Genomic DNA, 16,595 nt, shown 5'->3' with positions numbered 1-16,595 from the left:
TCCTTGATTTTTCGCACCATGGCCGAAGTCGAGATGCCCCAGCCAGTTCCAGGCCCTGTTTCGAACGAAAACGCAGCACCCGCAACGTCTGATGATATCAAGACCATCTTCCACGATGTCAACAACTTCAACGTCAAGCACCCTCTACTCAACACCTGGAGTCTCTGGGTGAGTCGCGGGAATGCGTTATTCCACTTCTGCTGCTGACCCGATGTGAATAGTTCACCAAACCACCGTCTTCCAAAGGCGACAACTGGAACGACTTGCTGAAGGAGGTCATCACGTTTGACACAGTTGAAGAGTTCTGGGGCGTATACGTATGTTTGCGGCAACCACTTGGTGGTCAAACTCGTTCTAATGTGACTATAGAATAACATCACAGCCACCTCTGACCTCGCCGTCAAATCCGACTACCACCTCTTCAAGCGAGGAGTACGACCCGAGTGGGAGGATCCACAGAACAAGCACGGTGGTAAATGGTCCTACACGTTCAAGGATAAGAAGGCCGTCAACATCGACGAACTATGGCTGCACACCCAATTGGCCGCGATCGGAGAGACTCTCGAAGACGATGGAGACAATGAGATTATGGGGGTGGTCGTCAACGTGCGAAAGAGCTTCTATCGAATTGGACTGTGGACTCGCACCACGGGAAAGGCCGGTGGGAAAGACACGCTGATGAAGATCGGTGCTCGCTTCAAGCAAGTGCTTCAAATCCCCGACAACGACCAGCTCGAGTTCAGTGGCCACACTGACGCTGCACATGCGGGCAGCACCCGGGCGAAGACAAAGTATACTGTTTGAGGGTGAGAAGAGTCAAGCATGTGTGTCCAAGGGCGTGGAGCATTCTGGTTACGACATGTTGCTTAGGGCTGGTATGCCTGGAAATCAGTCTTTCAAAGGCGTTCGATCCAAAGGGGGTTAAAACCGGGTTTCAAGTAGGAGGGAGGAAATACCTTTGCATGTGTATCGATGGTATGAGCATAGCGACAGGGTGAGCATCGGAGCGCACCAAGATACGAGCCTGATATTTGATACATTGGCAATGGTTCTACTGGTCGAGAGCCGTGGCGGCTGGACCAATCCAGTGGTAGGCTCTCCCCTGATCTGGAGAACAATGAGCAATGAGCACTTCAGCCTATTCGTGTACTGTTTGTTGCCTGGTTGTAATACCTCATAAAGTGACGTTGATTAGGCCATTGCAGTCGGCTAATTAGTGGCAGGAATGTCGATGGAAAGGAGGGAAGCTGGAGGCAAAATGCCACGTTTCTCCTTAAAAGCCTGCATCTCCTGACGCAATAATACTATTACTCTGTATTGTACGCTTTTCTTCTCCTTCCCTCTCCATCAGGGCCCTTTTGTCCTTTTCGTCCCTCTTTTCCTTCATCTGAAATGGAGACTCTGCCACTGTGCAAACCAACACCCTTCCACGTGCTAGTGGGTTGGCGTTGCACAGTATGTACATGTGCCATTAGTCTTCTTCCTCATGCCATCAGAGGTGCCAGATGAGTGCCAAAGGCCCTCCTCTTCTGCTTACTTAAATCTCTTGTTCACCAAAGTGCCACTGACAAACAAAGTTCGTGCCCCTCCTCCAGCCTGTGTGCCGTCGGCCAGCTTCGGCAGCGCCTGACATTTATTGGCGCCAGCACGCTTGAACTGGCTGGGTTTGGTGCGGCTGAAAATGCAGCATCTCGTTGGAAGATATCGCAAACCGGTGTACAGGGGTCTGCGTCTTTCCCGGCTGGTTACTTACAGGTTGGTAGACGCTGATTGGAATGCTCAGCCGTCGCACTCCTTCTCAGCAGACCACAAACGTGCTTCCACGCCTGCTCCGGCATGCCCTATGCTTTTTTCTCAATGGACCAGAATCACCCTTCTGCTACATGACACCACCACAAATTGCCTCTCACCTTCCCGGCTGCGCAGAGAGAGCCATCTGGCAGGTTGAAGCGAGCCCGAACTCATGATCGTGATGCATTAACCTGAACCGCTGTGTTCCTGCAATCCATCCATCCTCCCGTCCAAACGAAATCGGTCTCTCAGTTGGCGATTTCTGGATTCTCTTCATAAACCCTGCCCGCAGTCGCCTCGTCGCCTGATGGTCTCTTTCCCCTTTCCCTTTTCCATTCCTCCATTTCCAGTCCCCTGCGTTTTGCCCAAATCACCACTCCTCGATTGCTGTGCTGCAGGCATCTTTCTGCCTTTGAGCCCGGAAACTGGTTGAGGTCTATCCGCCCTTAGCCTCGACGACAAATGGGACGGCACCGACGGCAGAGCGGCCACCTCCAAGGCACCTTTCGACCTCCAAGGATTGAACCCAGTCAACGTCCCGGTCAAGTCGGGTTGTGCTTGACCCAGCCTCAGTACAATCAGCTGTCGCGACCTGCGTTGTCGATTCCCGCACCGCAGCCTCGTTGGCAGCCAGGGCAACCTCGCGACTATAGCTTCGTTGTGGCCGGGTACCCCCACGCCCCGTCGACCACAGATGCTCTCAGTCCCGTGAGCACTCGGTCCACGCTTTCTCGCCCAGGGGTCGCGATCTCGACAAGTACAAGTGACACTGCAGCTTTAGAGCGAGCTCGAAATTTCTCTCCAGAAGCTGGTGGCACGTCCAGCCCTACCAACAGCGTTTCGACATACCATCCTGCCCATCTCGCCCATCATGCGAGTAACCAGCCCTTGAATTCAGCAGTCTCAGCATCGGGATACTCGGTGGGAGCTGACAATGATATGGAAGGTCTGACCGTGGCTCTCCGCTTTTAACACATTCTCGTACTGACGTGTTCATCCAGCGGCTGTCGCGGGCATCGACCCTCGTGAGACCCCTGGCGACCTATCGCAATACACATCGTCAATCGGGCAACAAAGATATCCTTCCCAGTTTGATCCATGGACTGCCCATCAACCGCGTCAGAACGCTCTGTATGTCAATATGGAGACAGTCCCCCAAGTGCTTCGCGGCCAAGACCTCCGCCGCTTGTTTCCCATACGTGAAAGAGGGGGCGGCGGCGGCAGAACGGGGCCTCTGAACCCAACTCAGAGACAAGAAACCCGTGAGGTGCGAAAACGGGGCGCCTGCCTCCGTTGCACTATCATGAAAGAAAAGGTTCGTCGACACATAAATATCAGGTGCCCACAGAAGCTGACAAGTGGAAGTGCGATTGTGGCAGCCCTTGTGCCAATTGTTCCACCAAGGAACGGCGAAAGTGTCCAAAGGACTGCATTCCTAGTCGCTATGATTGGGATGGTTGTAAAGCCAGCTTGTTTCCTGGTAAGATCACCGATCGATTCAGGATGCTTTCCGCTGACCAAACAGAGGAATTGACACTTCGCCTCCGGAGACATAATATACGTTCTTATTTTGAGAGCCTTCCTATTCCTGTATCCACTCAGGTCTTCCAAATCCCTCTAGACCTGTACATTGGAGTCCCTTTATATGTTCATGTGAGGGAGTTCTCCCCTCTTGGCTCAACTTCAGACATCGGGTACACATTCCAGACATCTCACGACTCAAACGGACAAAGGTTCTTTGGCAGACAACAGGACTGGAATCCGCCGATCGTCATGTACATCAAGGATGGCGAATTAGATGCGACGATTAAACAAATTCGCCAAGAATTGACCGAGATCTTTGACAGGGTATTGAACGACCCGGAACTGTACTTCAATTGGACAACAGAATACTTTGAGGACAAAGAAGAGGATTTTCAGTCCAAAATTCTTTGCCTCATGGGAAGGTACTACAAGGTTAACTTACCGGAACATGCTGATCTCAAGAATGCTCTGAGGCTTTTGTGGTATGAATATCTCCTCCTGAACCAGTTCACTATTCCAGCCGATGCGGTGGCGACTCTCGAGACGAATCTCACATTCAGAGGACACCTTGATATTCCTCGGCATCTAAAGATCATTCCCCACACAATCAATCGCTTTCTCAAGTTCGTCATCCTCGTCATGGCCGAGAAAGCTGCACAGGACCTTTTGAAAAGGCTCCACGACAGGATGTTCAAGATGGCCGTGACCCAGAAGGCGTCCCAAGATAGCCGAGACCTAGTCCTGTGCATGCTTTTTGCCCTGGTGATCTTCCTCGGGCGCACCCAGCTTGCCCTGTCCATGTGTCCTCACATGCCGGGCCTCGGGGAGCATTTGGAGCGTTCTCCGGAAGAAATCCAGCAAATGGTCAAGACGATGGAAGAAAGGGTGTGCGACTACCTTCTGTCCTTCCACCGATACGCTCTGGGCCGGGCATCCTCGAAGACACAGGCGACGTCTGGCAAGCTCGAGTCCCCCAGCGAACGTCACGCCCGGGAATTCGATCTGGAGCACCAACTGTGGCATGAGATCGAGGACCACGGTAAGCTTGAAGCTTGCTGCTTCCCCCCCCTCCCTCCCCCCATCCGTGAAAACGTTGATCTAACTGCGTCGCAGTGGGCGAGAAACCCGACACGCTCGGGCTGGGTGACTACGACATGGAGACGTTCCGGTATAGAAATGTACAGCGACTATGCTGGAAGGTGATTGATAGTATGAAATGAGGTCCCAGTCAGTCAGTTCGTAGGTTGGATAGCAACGACGATACGTGAAACGAAATGAAACGAGACGAGACGAGACGATTTTACTAGAGTGATTATTCACGCCATCCGAGGGACGAGGAAACGGATAGCAAGCAAGCAGGCAAGTAGGCAAGCAGACAAGGGTATTGTTAGTAGAGTTCGGATCTGTCGAGACTGGAACCCCCAAGTCCATAGATCAAGCCACTACCACCATCCCATCCCATCCCATCCCATCCTATTCCCCAGCAAGCCCCAGTGTGCGCCACACCCAAATGCAGAAAGGGCAGTACAATGTGATGTCGATGGTGTCACAAGTTTGATGATATTGATACAGAGGCCATGACGTCAGTGGATCTCGTCAGGCTTGAACAAAAAGAAAACAAAAACCAAAGGAACCTTCGCGCTCCAATATCCTTCCGACTCCTCCTCCCCGTCTATAACGCATGACTCCTATATGTACCGTGGTGTCCAGAAGTCCTTCCGTGCTCATACGCCCAGGCCCAATGCACGCCGCCGCCCTTATTGATGTCAAGCCCCGAGTGCTAGAAAGGGACGTCTTTGGGGACGATGTCCCTCGTCATATGTAGAGGCTCCATATGGCGACAACGCTAGCTTTTGGGTCAGCTATGGTGTCGTCTTCTCAAGCACGGTGGGCAAAGTACCTCTTTCCCTCCCCCTTCTTGCTCGTCCCCATACCGAAGCAGTCATGACCTTCGGGATTTCTTCGTGCACCACGCTGTGACTTGTTAGCCTTGTCCATCTTTCACAGCCAGGGCTTCATGATTGACTTACGTCCTATTGGCTTCGTGTCCGAGGGTTTGCTGGAACCCGGAGCGCCGGTCAAGACCATGGTGTGCTTCTGCTGAACGGTTGTCAAAATCTGGCGAGTCATGGTTGTGGTGAAAAGATGTCAAGCTTGCTGCTGTGGCAACGACGGTGTGGAAGGTCTGCGGTAGTGGTAGGTTGGTGAGCTTTGCTGTGAGCTATTGTGTGTATGTGCGTGTGTGTGATGTACTCATGAAGGAAGGAAAAGAGAGGGACAGGTCAAGGCATCCGCTGGCCCTTTAAATATATGGCAACCACACATCAATGTTGTGGAGATAAGAACGCCTCTTGGCCAAAGTGAGGCACAGTGACAGGGGTCGGTCGTTCAGGAGATCGAGAGCTCAGACACCACATTCCAAAGCGGTGCAATGGGTTCTTGGAAGGTCAAAGGACTCAATCACAGCTGGGACTCCAGGGCAGTACTGGCTGCGGAGGGAGGCACAGGGCGGGTGGCAACACCCAACAGCCAACGAGACGACGAGACGAGGTCTTAGAAACATATGCATCGAATGAGGCAACAGGCATTCAGAGGGCAAAGCAATTCAAAGTCCCTGAGTTTGGAAAAGATTGCAAATGGAAACGTGAGATGTTAGGGGGGAGGGAACATGCGAGGACTCAGGTAAGAGTCTGACAGGGCAGGGCAGATGCCAGATACCCAGGGCAGACTTGACCCGGGCAGGAACGCAAGCCCACGGTTGACGATTGCTGGTATGGATTTGGGACCATGGATCCTGGAACCATGGCACGAGGTTTGAATGGTGAGGTTGCCGATCGAAGGTAGGCCGCCAACAGAGACTAAGCTAAGCTCGGCCAACCCCCTCTCGCACACGGGTTGCATGAAAGATCCAACGTGCAAGGAATCCTGCGTTTTCTGCGGCGGCAGCGGCGACGGGATGTTTACATAGCGCTGCGCCTCAGCGGGCGTGCTCCAAGGCCAACTGGCAGAGATGACCCCGAACATTTACGAATTCTGATCTGATATGAATGGCAAGGCTGAAGACGGGTGTCAGTCAGCGCGTCTCCGACCACACGGGGGAAAAAACCACCATGACTCAGGCCAACTCGGAGCAAATGTGAGACAAAGAGAACCCGTCGCCGGGCTGACGAAAGGGACACCGTAAGCTCCGTCTCTGGAAACAAAGCAATGGAAAACTGTTGGGATTGGGAAAAGGCGGCGGAAGAAGGCAGCAATCGTCGGCTCAGGCTGATTTCTACTATGTCAACGAAGCCCTGCCGCGTCCCTCGCTGGTTCGCGGATTGCGGGCCCATGCCATGGGTCTCTATGGATACTAAGCTTTATGCTAGTCCTGGTATGGGAAGGCATGGAAGGGTCGTGGAAAGACGCTAGAAGCAACGGCAAGGCGTCGGTCGGGGCGTGGGTCTCTTGCCGGCCCGGGGTGCAAAGCCATCAACGAGGTGAGATGAGGCAGGCTAACACACGACTCACTCCTCCCTTGTAGGGCTCTCCAAGCGGGAGGCCGTTGACGGTCGGACAAAGGGGGGGAGGGGGGTTCACAGGCCAACTGACTTGACGAAATTACGTCCAGAATTGGCAGTCTTCCAGAAGACGCCTCGAAGACAGTGACAGGGGATGACAGAGGACGGCCATAAGCATTGTGCTAGCTTGAGATGGCTAGACAGGTGCTGTAACGGAGGTGTGATAGGGTGGATATCTGGGGGGGCGCAGGTGATGGGTGATCGAATGAGACACCGGTTCCTGAAATAACGCGGGTTTGAGGAGGGGAGTGGCAGAGGAAAGGTGGAACAGAGATCCGGGTGGTGCGTCGTACCTAGATTTCCTGGTAAGGTTGTAGGACAAGGGGTGTGATATCTGCAACTAAATTTAGGGGGAGGGACGATATGCACGGAACTTGAGCGCCGTATCAGAGATGGAGAAGAAGAAGGGAGGGGAGGAGAGGGGGACAATGACGCCAACACCTCAGACCACAGGGTTGCAAATGCTACCTATGTACTTCGACTGAGAGAGAGAGAGAGAGATAAGGTTTGTCGGTTAGTATCTGACCCAGTGACCCAGTGACCCAGTGACCCAGTGACCAGTGACCATGCCTGTGTAAACATACGGATGGGTAGGGAAAGAAGCGTCATTTCCACATCTCTCGCTCGGGGCGGCAGGAACAAGATCGACTGTTGACTGGGGGGTGGAGCAAGCAAAGCAAGAGGACAGGCTAGTGGGCTATCCTATCACTACCTCCAAACCACCAGTACGAGGTGCAGGCCCCTAATGTAGGTAGATGTTTAAGGGGGCTAGGGACAAGGATGGATGGGCAGATGCCGTGCTGCCACGTGGTTGTGAGTCATTTTTCTTCTCGTTTGGAACCCGCACCTCGAGATCGTCCACTCGTCGTTCGCAGAACCCTGGTTCGTGCAGGAGGGCTTGTGCCGAAGATAGTATAGTCCGCAAGCACCAAGGGGCGGAGGGGCTGGAGGCAGCACTAGGGGGTTTGTGATGGTGTTGGAGAGTGCAAAGGAACCGAAGTTGGCTAGAAACCACACACCCACCGGCTGACGCAAGGATCGATATGGCGGGCTCAAACACGAAGCTCGATCAAGAAGCAGTACTTGGGTCGGTAGGTGTGTGGTGGGTAAAGTTTAGGGAATCTGGGACGATGGCCCCCGTGGACATTCACAGTCACTAGCTCGTCCCCCCGGTAGAGCAGCTTTGTTGAGCATTTCGGTTGCCATTATCATTGAGGGGGTGCCCGGAGCAAGGACTAAAGCCTACCTGCTGATCTATCCAGCGAGTTGACTTCAGATATACATGACACAATCTGGCATGGAGTGTCCATTACTGAGTAGTACTCGATAGCGACGAGGTAGCCGCCCACATAGACAAGAGAATGTTTGTTGATGAGTAGAGCGTCGTCGCCCTATCTCCAGGTGTATGGAATACAGTTGTAGCCGAAGGCGACCCTATAATCAATCGTGAATGGCTCCCTTAATGGTTCCAAGGTATGATAGGTGTAGTCTCACGGGGAGAAACTATAGGTGACGTGCCCACACCTTAGCCACGACGAACTTGGGGGCCACGATGAGACCTTTCATCTTGCCTGTCCTTGCCAAAGTCAATAGCCGCAGAATCCCTGGCGCAGCAAGCTGTGACCGTTGACGTCCCCCTGGCGGAAAAACAGACTGATCGAAGCTCTCTGGTGGTGTTTGGTACTGAGCTCCGCCAGTTTGTCGAGCACCAGGATGATTGAGTTTCCTCGATCGACTGGGTCAAACCCAGTTGTTCTCCCAGCATTCTGAACCTTTGTTTTGATCTTTGTGTTCCGGGAGGCTGCAGTCCCCAAGTCAAGAACTCCCTGGTTTTGTCGTTCACGAGCGGGTCCACCACAAGCTTGGTTATTCCACGTTCAAGGATGGACCCATCGATCCCTTGGAGGATTCCGTCAGTCCCAGTGGAAGATGCCGGTCATGAGAACGTTGGACTTGGAACATGGGACGTGGACTTGGCCAGGTGGCAAAATAAGCATATCACCAGGGCAAAGGTGGATAGCGAACGGTCGGTAACCAGGACCATACCTACTGCACCTGCCTTTGACACCCCTCGACCGAGCTGGTGAAGGATATTGAGAAGATGAGGTGTGGACCTTGGGCGACAGGGATGTCTCCTGGCAACCTTCTAGAACACTGCCCAGTTGGAACGAAGCGTGCCAGCCACAACTACTAGGGCTAGGAACAGTGACCGGGTGATGGACTTCGTATCCTAGCGGATGAGGTGAGTGGAGTGGGACTGAGGACGGAGGACTGAAGCGGAGAGAGAGATATGTGATATGTGTGTGACTTCTGCACGACTTTGCGGGCGGGCATCAGCCACGATAGGCGACCAGGTATCCACTACTAACAAATTGGGCACATCGGGTTGACGATGGTGGTCCCTAGATGGAGATTTAGTTATTGTGGCCATCGACGGTAGCCAATTGTGGATTGGGAACCCACTACCGATTGAAAGGATCGATGGAGGGCAACGGAGGGCGATGGAAGGATGACTCTGAGAACTCAGGCAGTTGTCGGCTGGGCACTACCCGCCCTTGAGGCGAGACTGAGAAAGGCAGACATTCGGGGGGCTTGGGGGCTTGGGCTCGCCCGGGCTTGGGCCATAGGGGACCCGTGCTTTACCTAGGGATCATGGACTCTGTCGAGTTCAATTCGTACTGTAGGAGTAGACAGATGAACAATGACTGAGCCGGTTTGGTGCAGAGGGGGCAGTGAATGACTTTGTTTGGCACACCTCCCTCTCCCCCCATTATTTGCTCTTCCTGCCTCCGAGATCGAATCCCTCCTCCTCCTCCTCCTCCTCCTCCACCACCATCAGCTAGACCAAAACTCAGTGGCGCTCCCTACCGGTCTCTTTTTTGCTCTTGCTCTTGATTGCTTTTTGGCTCCCGCTAACGCCTCACTCTGTCTCGTACAGGTACGAGCCGGATACCTGCAGCCACTGCCCCCACTAGACCTGCCTGCGTCCTCCCACTCGCCTCCCCACTCCCTCCTTGCTTACCCACCAACCTACCTACTCACCCACATACCTTCCTTCACACGCCCTTGCACATCCATCTCCGTGCTGGAACTCTGTAAACGCCTCGCTGCTGCCGCTGCTGCCGCCGCTGCTGTTTGTGCTGGTGGCGCGCAGTCTCGGGGTGAGGCGATGCAATGGCAATGACAATGGCAATGCAAAAACTTTCGAAACAAATGACGTGAACACACTGTACGGGCGAGGTAATTTCGCATCCTGGTCGGCAAGCCAGGCAGACGGACAGACATGAGAGTGGATGGGCCCCTATGGGGAAGTCCTAGGACAGTGGAAACACTGCCACTACCGTTACCGTTACCGTCACCGTCACCGTCACCACTGCCCGCCCCTGCTGAAAGAGGAAAAGAAAAAGAAATGCGTAGAGTGATGGACTGCGTAAGGAGGAGAGATCGATGGTGTAGGCACGTCCAGGAAGTTTCTCGTTGTGTACATGTGCCATGGTCAGTGTCATGGATGTATGTGGGTACGCTCCTCTCCTGCGTTCTGCACAGTTGTGCATACTCGAGCTGCGAGCAGGAGTAACTCTACAAGTTTGAGACCGAAGGACATCCAAACACACACGCGCAGGCTACGGAAGGGCCAGGTCAAGAAGAACGAGTCTAGTCTTTGTCGCTGCTCACTCCCTCACCCCTTTGCCCACCCGATGAAATCCCCTGATAATCAATCATCACAGCATTTGTCTGTCCCGCTCGCATTGTATCAGTCGTTCTGTTATGCTGCATCCTCCCATGATGTGACTGAGGGAGCTACGGGGCTGGGGCTGAAGCTGAGACCCAAGTCTACTCATAGGGATGGAGCGTCGTTGCAAGATCTTGCTGGCGTGTATGAGATACCTACTGTAGAATCCCGTCACGATTGCTCCGTGGCAGTCGCCGTTTCCACACCCTCTGCACCCTCTGCACCCTCTGCACCCTCCTCGACAACCTTGACCCTCCGCTTCTTCTTCTTCTTCTTCTTGACGGTTCCCTCCTCGCCGCCATGACCTTCCGCCTCGACCCCTATCCGTTCCTCGCCGGCGTCTACTCCAACTTTCGGCCGGGACGTCTTCTTCTTCTTTCGCCGCACAACCGTCCCCTCGGCATCCACCCCCTCGCCCATCACCGTCCTCTGCCGCTCTATTTCCCGCTGCATCTCAAGCCTCTTCTTCTCCACCTCGCGCAGTGCGATCGCCATCTCCAACTCTTCGGCTTCGCGGCGCAGCATCTCTGCCGCGCTCTCGGCAGGCCCTTCCAGGCTAAGGGTTTCGAGCGTTGATGAATCGACCGAAAGGAGCGTGCGGGCTGGCCGAGATTGTGCGCGCGGCTGGGCGTTAGGACTGAGTGAACGTGTCCGCTGAGCCTGATGGAGGGCCGCGAAGGGGCTGGAGTTCGAAAGGGACTGTGAGGTGGGCGTGGTCGCCGCGGACGCCTCGAGTGTTTCATCCGCCGCGACGACAAATCTGCGGATAGGTTTCTTCTTTCGCGGTCTACGTTCTTCTGCTGTCCCTGCTCTCGCCGCCGTGGTTTGAGACCGATCGATCTGTAGGTCAATGATGGGAATCGAGTCGACGTCGAGTTCATCGTCACCGTTTGTCTTGCTGATGATGTCGTGGAATTGAGGGTCCATATCATTCGACGGGGCGATGTAGAACGGATCGTCCTTGTTGCGGGCCATCCGTTCGGCTTTACGCCTAGCTATGGTTCCCGGAGACTCGGGCGCAGATTGGTATGAGAGCGGTGCACTTTCCGAAGCAGCAGCAGAGTCTAGATAAGCTACTGTCGGCGGATGTAACGACGTGACGGCCTGTATGGGTTCACGATCGTGGTAGAAGGACTTGAACGCATCCTCTGCGTGATCCTCGACGTCCACAATCTGCGAATCCTGTAGAATCGTCGTCAAGTCCGGATTTATTGGCGCGTCAAGGTCCAGATCTTCGGGCAGAGGAACCTTCTTCTGCGCTGCCGCCGAGACAGGATTGAGTTCCGCGCCGCTGAAGAGCGTTGGCACCGCAGAAGTCAGTAAGAGCGGTGCCTGAAGACTGTCTCCGGTCTGCGCAGAAAGCGCTTCTGACGCAAGGCGCAGAAGTTCCAGGAATTCAACGCTTCTCTCCTGCACTTCGAGGTTGGGGTGTGACGAGAGCTTGTCCAGAAATTCGGTAGTTCTCGCGAGGAGGAGCGACATTGTCGCGCCCCTTGAGGCATTCCATTCACGATCCGCCGCTGTGGCGATCCGTGCAATGATCTTCGGAATGGCTTGAATGACTATTGCCAGGGTGGCAGGAGTAAACTGTCTAGACGACTCGTGAATCAATGAATTGAGAACCTCGTATGGGTTGGACAAGTACAGGGCGAATTCGCCGCAGATCCAGGCAGCCGATTTGATGACCTGACTCTGACCAGTGCCGTGTTTTGGGTAGGCAATGGCGCGGTTGGACAACAAGACCAGAGTCTCAGCCGCTTTGGTCGTTTCGGGTCGGAGTTCTTTGACTCGGACCGTGATATCGCGAAGCTGATTCCCGACCTGGGCTCCTAAAGAGGCGTCATCTGCCAATGTAGCTCTCGACGAACTCCCGTCCTTGTCCGCCGGGAGGTGTCTGACCAAATGAACTAGTATTTCGATATACCATTCAAAATCGGTAATGTTTGCATAAGTGTTGTGAGAACACATGTCAAGAATTCGGCGGATGATTTCGTAGCGGTATTCATCTGGCAAAGGAACATTTTCCGACCCTCGTTTGTCAGGGACAAGCCTCTGCTCCATGTCTGTCTGTTCTTCTTCCGTGTGTCCGTTGACACCTTCGTGGGCTGACGCTGAGCCTGCGAGCTGTTTTATGAGGCGGTTGACAACGGCTTGGAGATTGTCACTGCTGACCATCCCCGACACCAACTCCAAAGCCTGCATTTTAATCGATATATCAGGGTCGTCCAGGCATCCCATGATGACATCTTGCTGCATGGAAACCAGTGCCGGATGAGTGGCCACAATCTTGTTGAAGGCCAGGAGAGCAACATATTTCAGGTTCGGATCGCCGTCCAACACAATCATTCCCCTCAGTTTAGAGATGCAGAGATCGGCCACTTCCTCCACATCCACGCCGCTTTCAGTGCCATCCAAGATGCCTCCTTGAATGATGCCGCTGATACATTCGTACAGTAATGACATGGCCGTTGTCTCTTGAATCAGTTTTGTGAGGGGTCGGACGAGCTTCTTGACCAACCTTGGTTCGAGAGGCGTTAAGACTGCGAACAATTTGATGATTTTGATGCCCATCCAATTGTTCTTCTGGGCCAGGAGCAGGTCGAACAGCCTAGGTGCCAAGGGCAGAAAATCCTGCGGCCTTCGCCACCCAAGCTCACAGACGACATTGACCGTAGCGGCAGTAACACTACTGTCTTCCTGTTCATCAAGTAAACGTTCTTTGATTTTGGGCCAAGCAACCCTCAGAGTTTCAGGATACACCAGAGCCAGCCTATAAAGTGTGACGATGGTCTTCTTCCGCACGGCTGGCTGCGAATGTGACAATCGTGGCAGAAGCTCCGTGAGGATGGAAAGTGCCAGGGAAGAAGTCACAATATGCGGCAGTGTCACCAACGGCAGCGTGAGTACGGGTATCGAAGGAGACGTGAGATCCTTTTTCAGCAGATTCTCGGCCAACATCAAGACCTCCGTCTCGGGGCGGAAGCTCTGGACGGCAGCGAGGTAGCCAACTCGTTTCTGTGCCGGTTTCGGAGATGCCATGACTTCCAGAACGTTGAACGCGGCCCACGTCATGTCATAGCCAAACATTTCCAGGTAAATGAGCTTGAGTAGTGCGGTTGCCTTGAGATCCAGATCCTGGGAACGAATCTCACTTCGACACTCTTTCAGAGCGCCTTGGATGTACTCTGCCTCATTTCCCTTGTGGCCTCGCAGGCCCCGAATGAGGTCGACAAGTGACTTTTCGAACATGGTGAGAGGTTCTGATCAGCATGTCATGAGAGCTGAGCGGCCGATATTTCCTTTGGGATCTCGCGGACCCTCATTTCTCACGCGACACAGGTGGTTGAGGTTGTGAATGTCCCGTCTACGGGTGAACCGGGGAGAAGAGAGATTGAAGATGCACTGTTAAAGACCCTTTCCTCTGTCTTATCAGGACTCCGCACACACCTACACATAGGCTCTTCGATTTCGCCGGTAGACTGCAAAGAAATAGCAGATCACCGGAAAGATGCGATGATGTGATGGGCAATGCTGAGGACCTCTTCGTGTGGTGCCAGATGCTCCGCCTGAATGCCAAGCTGTGGTAAAAGCGCGCCAACCCCTTTCCAGGACTTGGGTGATGCCGCCCTGTATCTCACCCACGGCTGCCGCCTGCCGTCTAAATCCCAGGGCCGCCTCCCCGAGACTCTTCTGAGGAGTCGGCCTACGAATTAATTACAACGTACGGCCATCGAGAAATCACCTGTTTGATTGTTGAGGCAAGTTAGCGTTTCTGGGAATATACTTGTAATTAAATTGTGGGGTGAGCTAGCCATGAATTTACCATAGCTTGAGCCGCCAAGATTAGGTATCCCGAACCTCGCAGTTGCTAACGTTCATTCGCAGTGGCCTCTAAGCCTGGACCAGGTCATCCAACTTGTCCTGTGTTCCGCTGACAGCCTGAATCTTGTCTGTATTTGCATAGGACGGTTCCATCCGTGGTCTGTCGAAGCAACTATTTTGTTCTGAACAGTCCATACTCCCTCTCTCTTTACCGCTGACGCTGGTCAAACTTGTCGACAGACAGCGCAGCCATGGCAACAGTCGCAACCAAAGGCCCTTCTTCCGATCCCGCCTCCGCTCTGCGCATAGCGCAGCAGTCTCCCTCGATCCTTGCAAAGTCGGCATCAGTCAGTACGACCTTTCCTGCATCAATGTTCAACACAGCGGACTCCGCTGAACTGTGGGACGAGCTTGAACAACTCCTCTATGCATGTCTGCGGACAGGGGACGACGAGTCTGCCTTTCTATGTGTGGAACGATTAAGTCACCGATTCGGGCCTACCAATGAAAGAATTATGGCGCTGAGAGGGCTATATCAGGAAGCCACGGCTCCAGATGAAGCAGCGCTGCGCAGGATACTCGAAGACTATGCCAAAATACTGATGGAAAACCCGATGAATGTTCCCATTCACAAACGACGGATTGCGCTTATGAGGAGCATGGGGAGGGCGCAAGATGCCATCAGGGACTTGGTGGAATTTGTCGATTCTTTTCCCACCGATATGGAAGCATGGTGCGAGTTGAGCGACCTCTATCATTCGCAGGGGTGCCTCCCACAAGCCATCTTCTGCCTGGAGGAGGCCGTGATCATTGCCCCCAATGCATGGAACCTTCATGCACGACTGGGCGAACTCGAATATCTAGCTGCCATGTCGTCAACGGACAATTCCGAAGTCGAGCAACACCTGTCACAGGCAATCCAGCGGTTTAGTCGAAGCATTGAACTTTGCGACGACTACCTGCGGGGGTTCTACGGGCTAAAGCTGGCCACGGACAAGCTTCTGCTGACGAACACGACATCCCGGGGGAACACCAGCTCGCCGATCACCCCAGATAAGGTGCAGAAACTGAATCAGTTGGCCACGTCAAAGCTGGAGGCTATTATCAAGGACCGCAGCGGACGACGGTCATCTGGGACCGATCGGTCTGAGCTCATTGCAGCTCAGGAACTGTTGGATCGGTCCAAAGGCTGAACCATCCCGCGAAATTCTGGAACGACGAACCAGAAAGCAGCCCGAGTCTAGACGTTTCTCCGGGTAAAGGAGCATTGAAAAAGCCACCTGCGTATTGACTTCAATGCCTTTTTGGCACCAGGGGTGGACCAGGCGAAAGTTCCTGCAGAGAACCGAATGGACTTTGGGAGAAACCATGGTTCGGCGAAGATCATGTCAGATGCGGGTGTTTCCACTAGCGTGCTGCTTCAAGGTGGAAGTTGGGCAGCATTTCGGCGCAGGCCAACGTGGCAGCTTTTCTGAGGATGCCTCGATTGTCGCGACACCCAACCCCTAGCGAATGAGGCTCCCACCCCGTCAGCGATCGTGGGTCGTTTCTGCCCATCACGTCTAATTTAGAGTCACTGGAGCCTCGCCTTCCCGTCAAACTAACAACCACGAGGTCAAGAATCCCACCTTCAGGCCGCTCTCTCGAGAAGTTTTGTTGGGAGCATCACCAAAAAGAAAGGGTATCATCAGTTTTCCGACACCCAAGGGGGGTGTGAATATCAGGCTAATCGCCCTGCGTGACGGGAAACAGGGTGTCCCGGTGGCGATTGTGAGGACCGGGTTGTTTCGGTTTCTGATATATAGACTGAGAATGCCATGACCGGTCGGGGGGGTGGATAGCCATCTTTCTGCCTTGATATCAACCCAAATGTAGACCCAGTGCATACGACTTGCGCACTTTTGTCACTCCCACTTTGCCATTAATAAAACCAGACTCACTGCTCCTTACGTCTCCTCCCCAGGAGCCCTCAATGTCTCAGAATCACAAATCCAATCGCGAGCGAAGAAAGACTGCGCGGAAGAAGCGCTTACCACTACTAGATCCAACCCCTTACAGATCGCTTGCAACCGGGAGAGAATTTTCTGTACGACTCTGCGTCACCTGAGTACCTTTTGGACAATCTGCGTCTGCGGGTTGTTGTGGCGACCCTTCCTGTCGCCAAC

At 53.8% G+C, this 16,595-nt stretch overlaps 5 protein-coding genes across 5 annotated transcripts; 3 read left to right on the top strand and 2 right to left on the bottom strand.

Moving 5' to 3' along the window:
- Nucleotides 1-18: 18 nt before the first annotated feature.
- AYL99_04332 (hypothetical protein) lies at nt 19-804 on the top strand (the record flags this gene model as incomplete). The annotated part of the gene is made up of 3 exons (XM_018835846.1): nt 19-168; nt 222-317; nt 370-804. The coding sequence occupies 3 exons, from the start codon at nt 19-21 to the stop codon at nt 802-804; spliced, it is 681 nt and encodes a 226-aa protein (XP_018695496.1).
- A 1,449-nt stretch (nt 805-2,253) lies between these two features.
- On the top strand, nt 2,254-4,558 carry AYL99_04331 (hypothetical protein; the record flags this gene model as incomplete). Its single annotated transcript, XM_018835845.1, has 6 exons — nt 2,254-2,737; nt 2,793-3,106; nt 3,157-3,271; nt 3,317-4,354; nt 4,429-4,483; nt 4,552-4,558. 6 exons carry the CDS (start codon nt 2,254-2,256, stop codon nt 4,556-4,558), a joined length of 2,013 nt encoding a protein of 670 aa, XP_018695495.1.
- Nucleotides 4,559-5,257: 699 nt separating this feature from the next.
- On the bottom strand, nt 5,258-5,445 carry AYL99_04330 (hypothetical protein; the record flags this gene model as incomplete). Its single annotated transcript, XM_018835844.1, has 2 exons — nt 5,258-5,289; nt 5,346-5,445. 2 exons carry the CDS (start codon nt 5,443-5,445, stop codon nt 5,258-5,260), a joined length of 132 nt encoding a protein of 43 aa, XP_018695494.1.
- A 5,334-nt stretch (nt 5,446-10,779) lies between these two features.
- AYL99_04329 (hypothetical protein) lies at nt 10,780-13,857 on the bottom strand (the record flags this gene model as incomplete). The annotated part of the gene is made up of 1 exon (XM_018835843.1): nt 10,780-13,857. The coding sequence occupies one exon, from the start codon at nt 13,855-13,857 to the stop codon at nt 10,780-10,782; it is 3,078 nt and encodes a 1,025-aa protein (XP_018695493.1).
- An 824-nt stretch (nt 13,858-14,681) lies between these two features.
- AYL99_04328 (hypothetical protein) lies at nt 14,682-15,623 on the top strand (the record flags this gene model as incomplete). The annotated part of the gene is made up of 1 exon (XM_018835842.1): nt 14,682-15,623. The coding sequence occupies one exon, from the start codon at nt 14,682-14,684 to the stop codon at nt 15,621-15,623; it is 942 nt and encodes a 313-aa protein (XP_018695492.1).
- Nucleotides 15,624-16,595: the final 972 nt, after the last annotated feature.

The sequence above is a fragment of the Fonsecaea erecta genome (genome assembly GCF_001651985.1).
Source record: "Fonsecaea erecta strain CBS 125763 chromosome Unknown Scaff3, whole genome shotgun sequence".
Classification (NCBI taxonomy): Eukaryota; Fungi; Ascomycota; class Eurotiomycetes; order Chaetothyriales; family Herpotrichiellaceae; genus Fonsecaea; species Fonsecaea erecta.
Note: the sequence above shows the minus strand (reverse complement) of the source record. Positions and strands in the feature narration are given on the sequence as shown.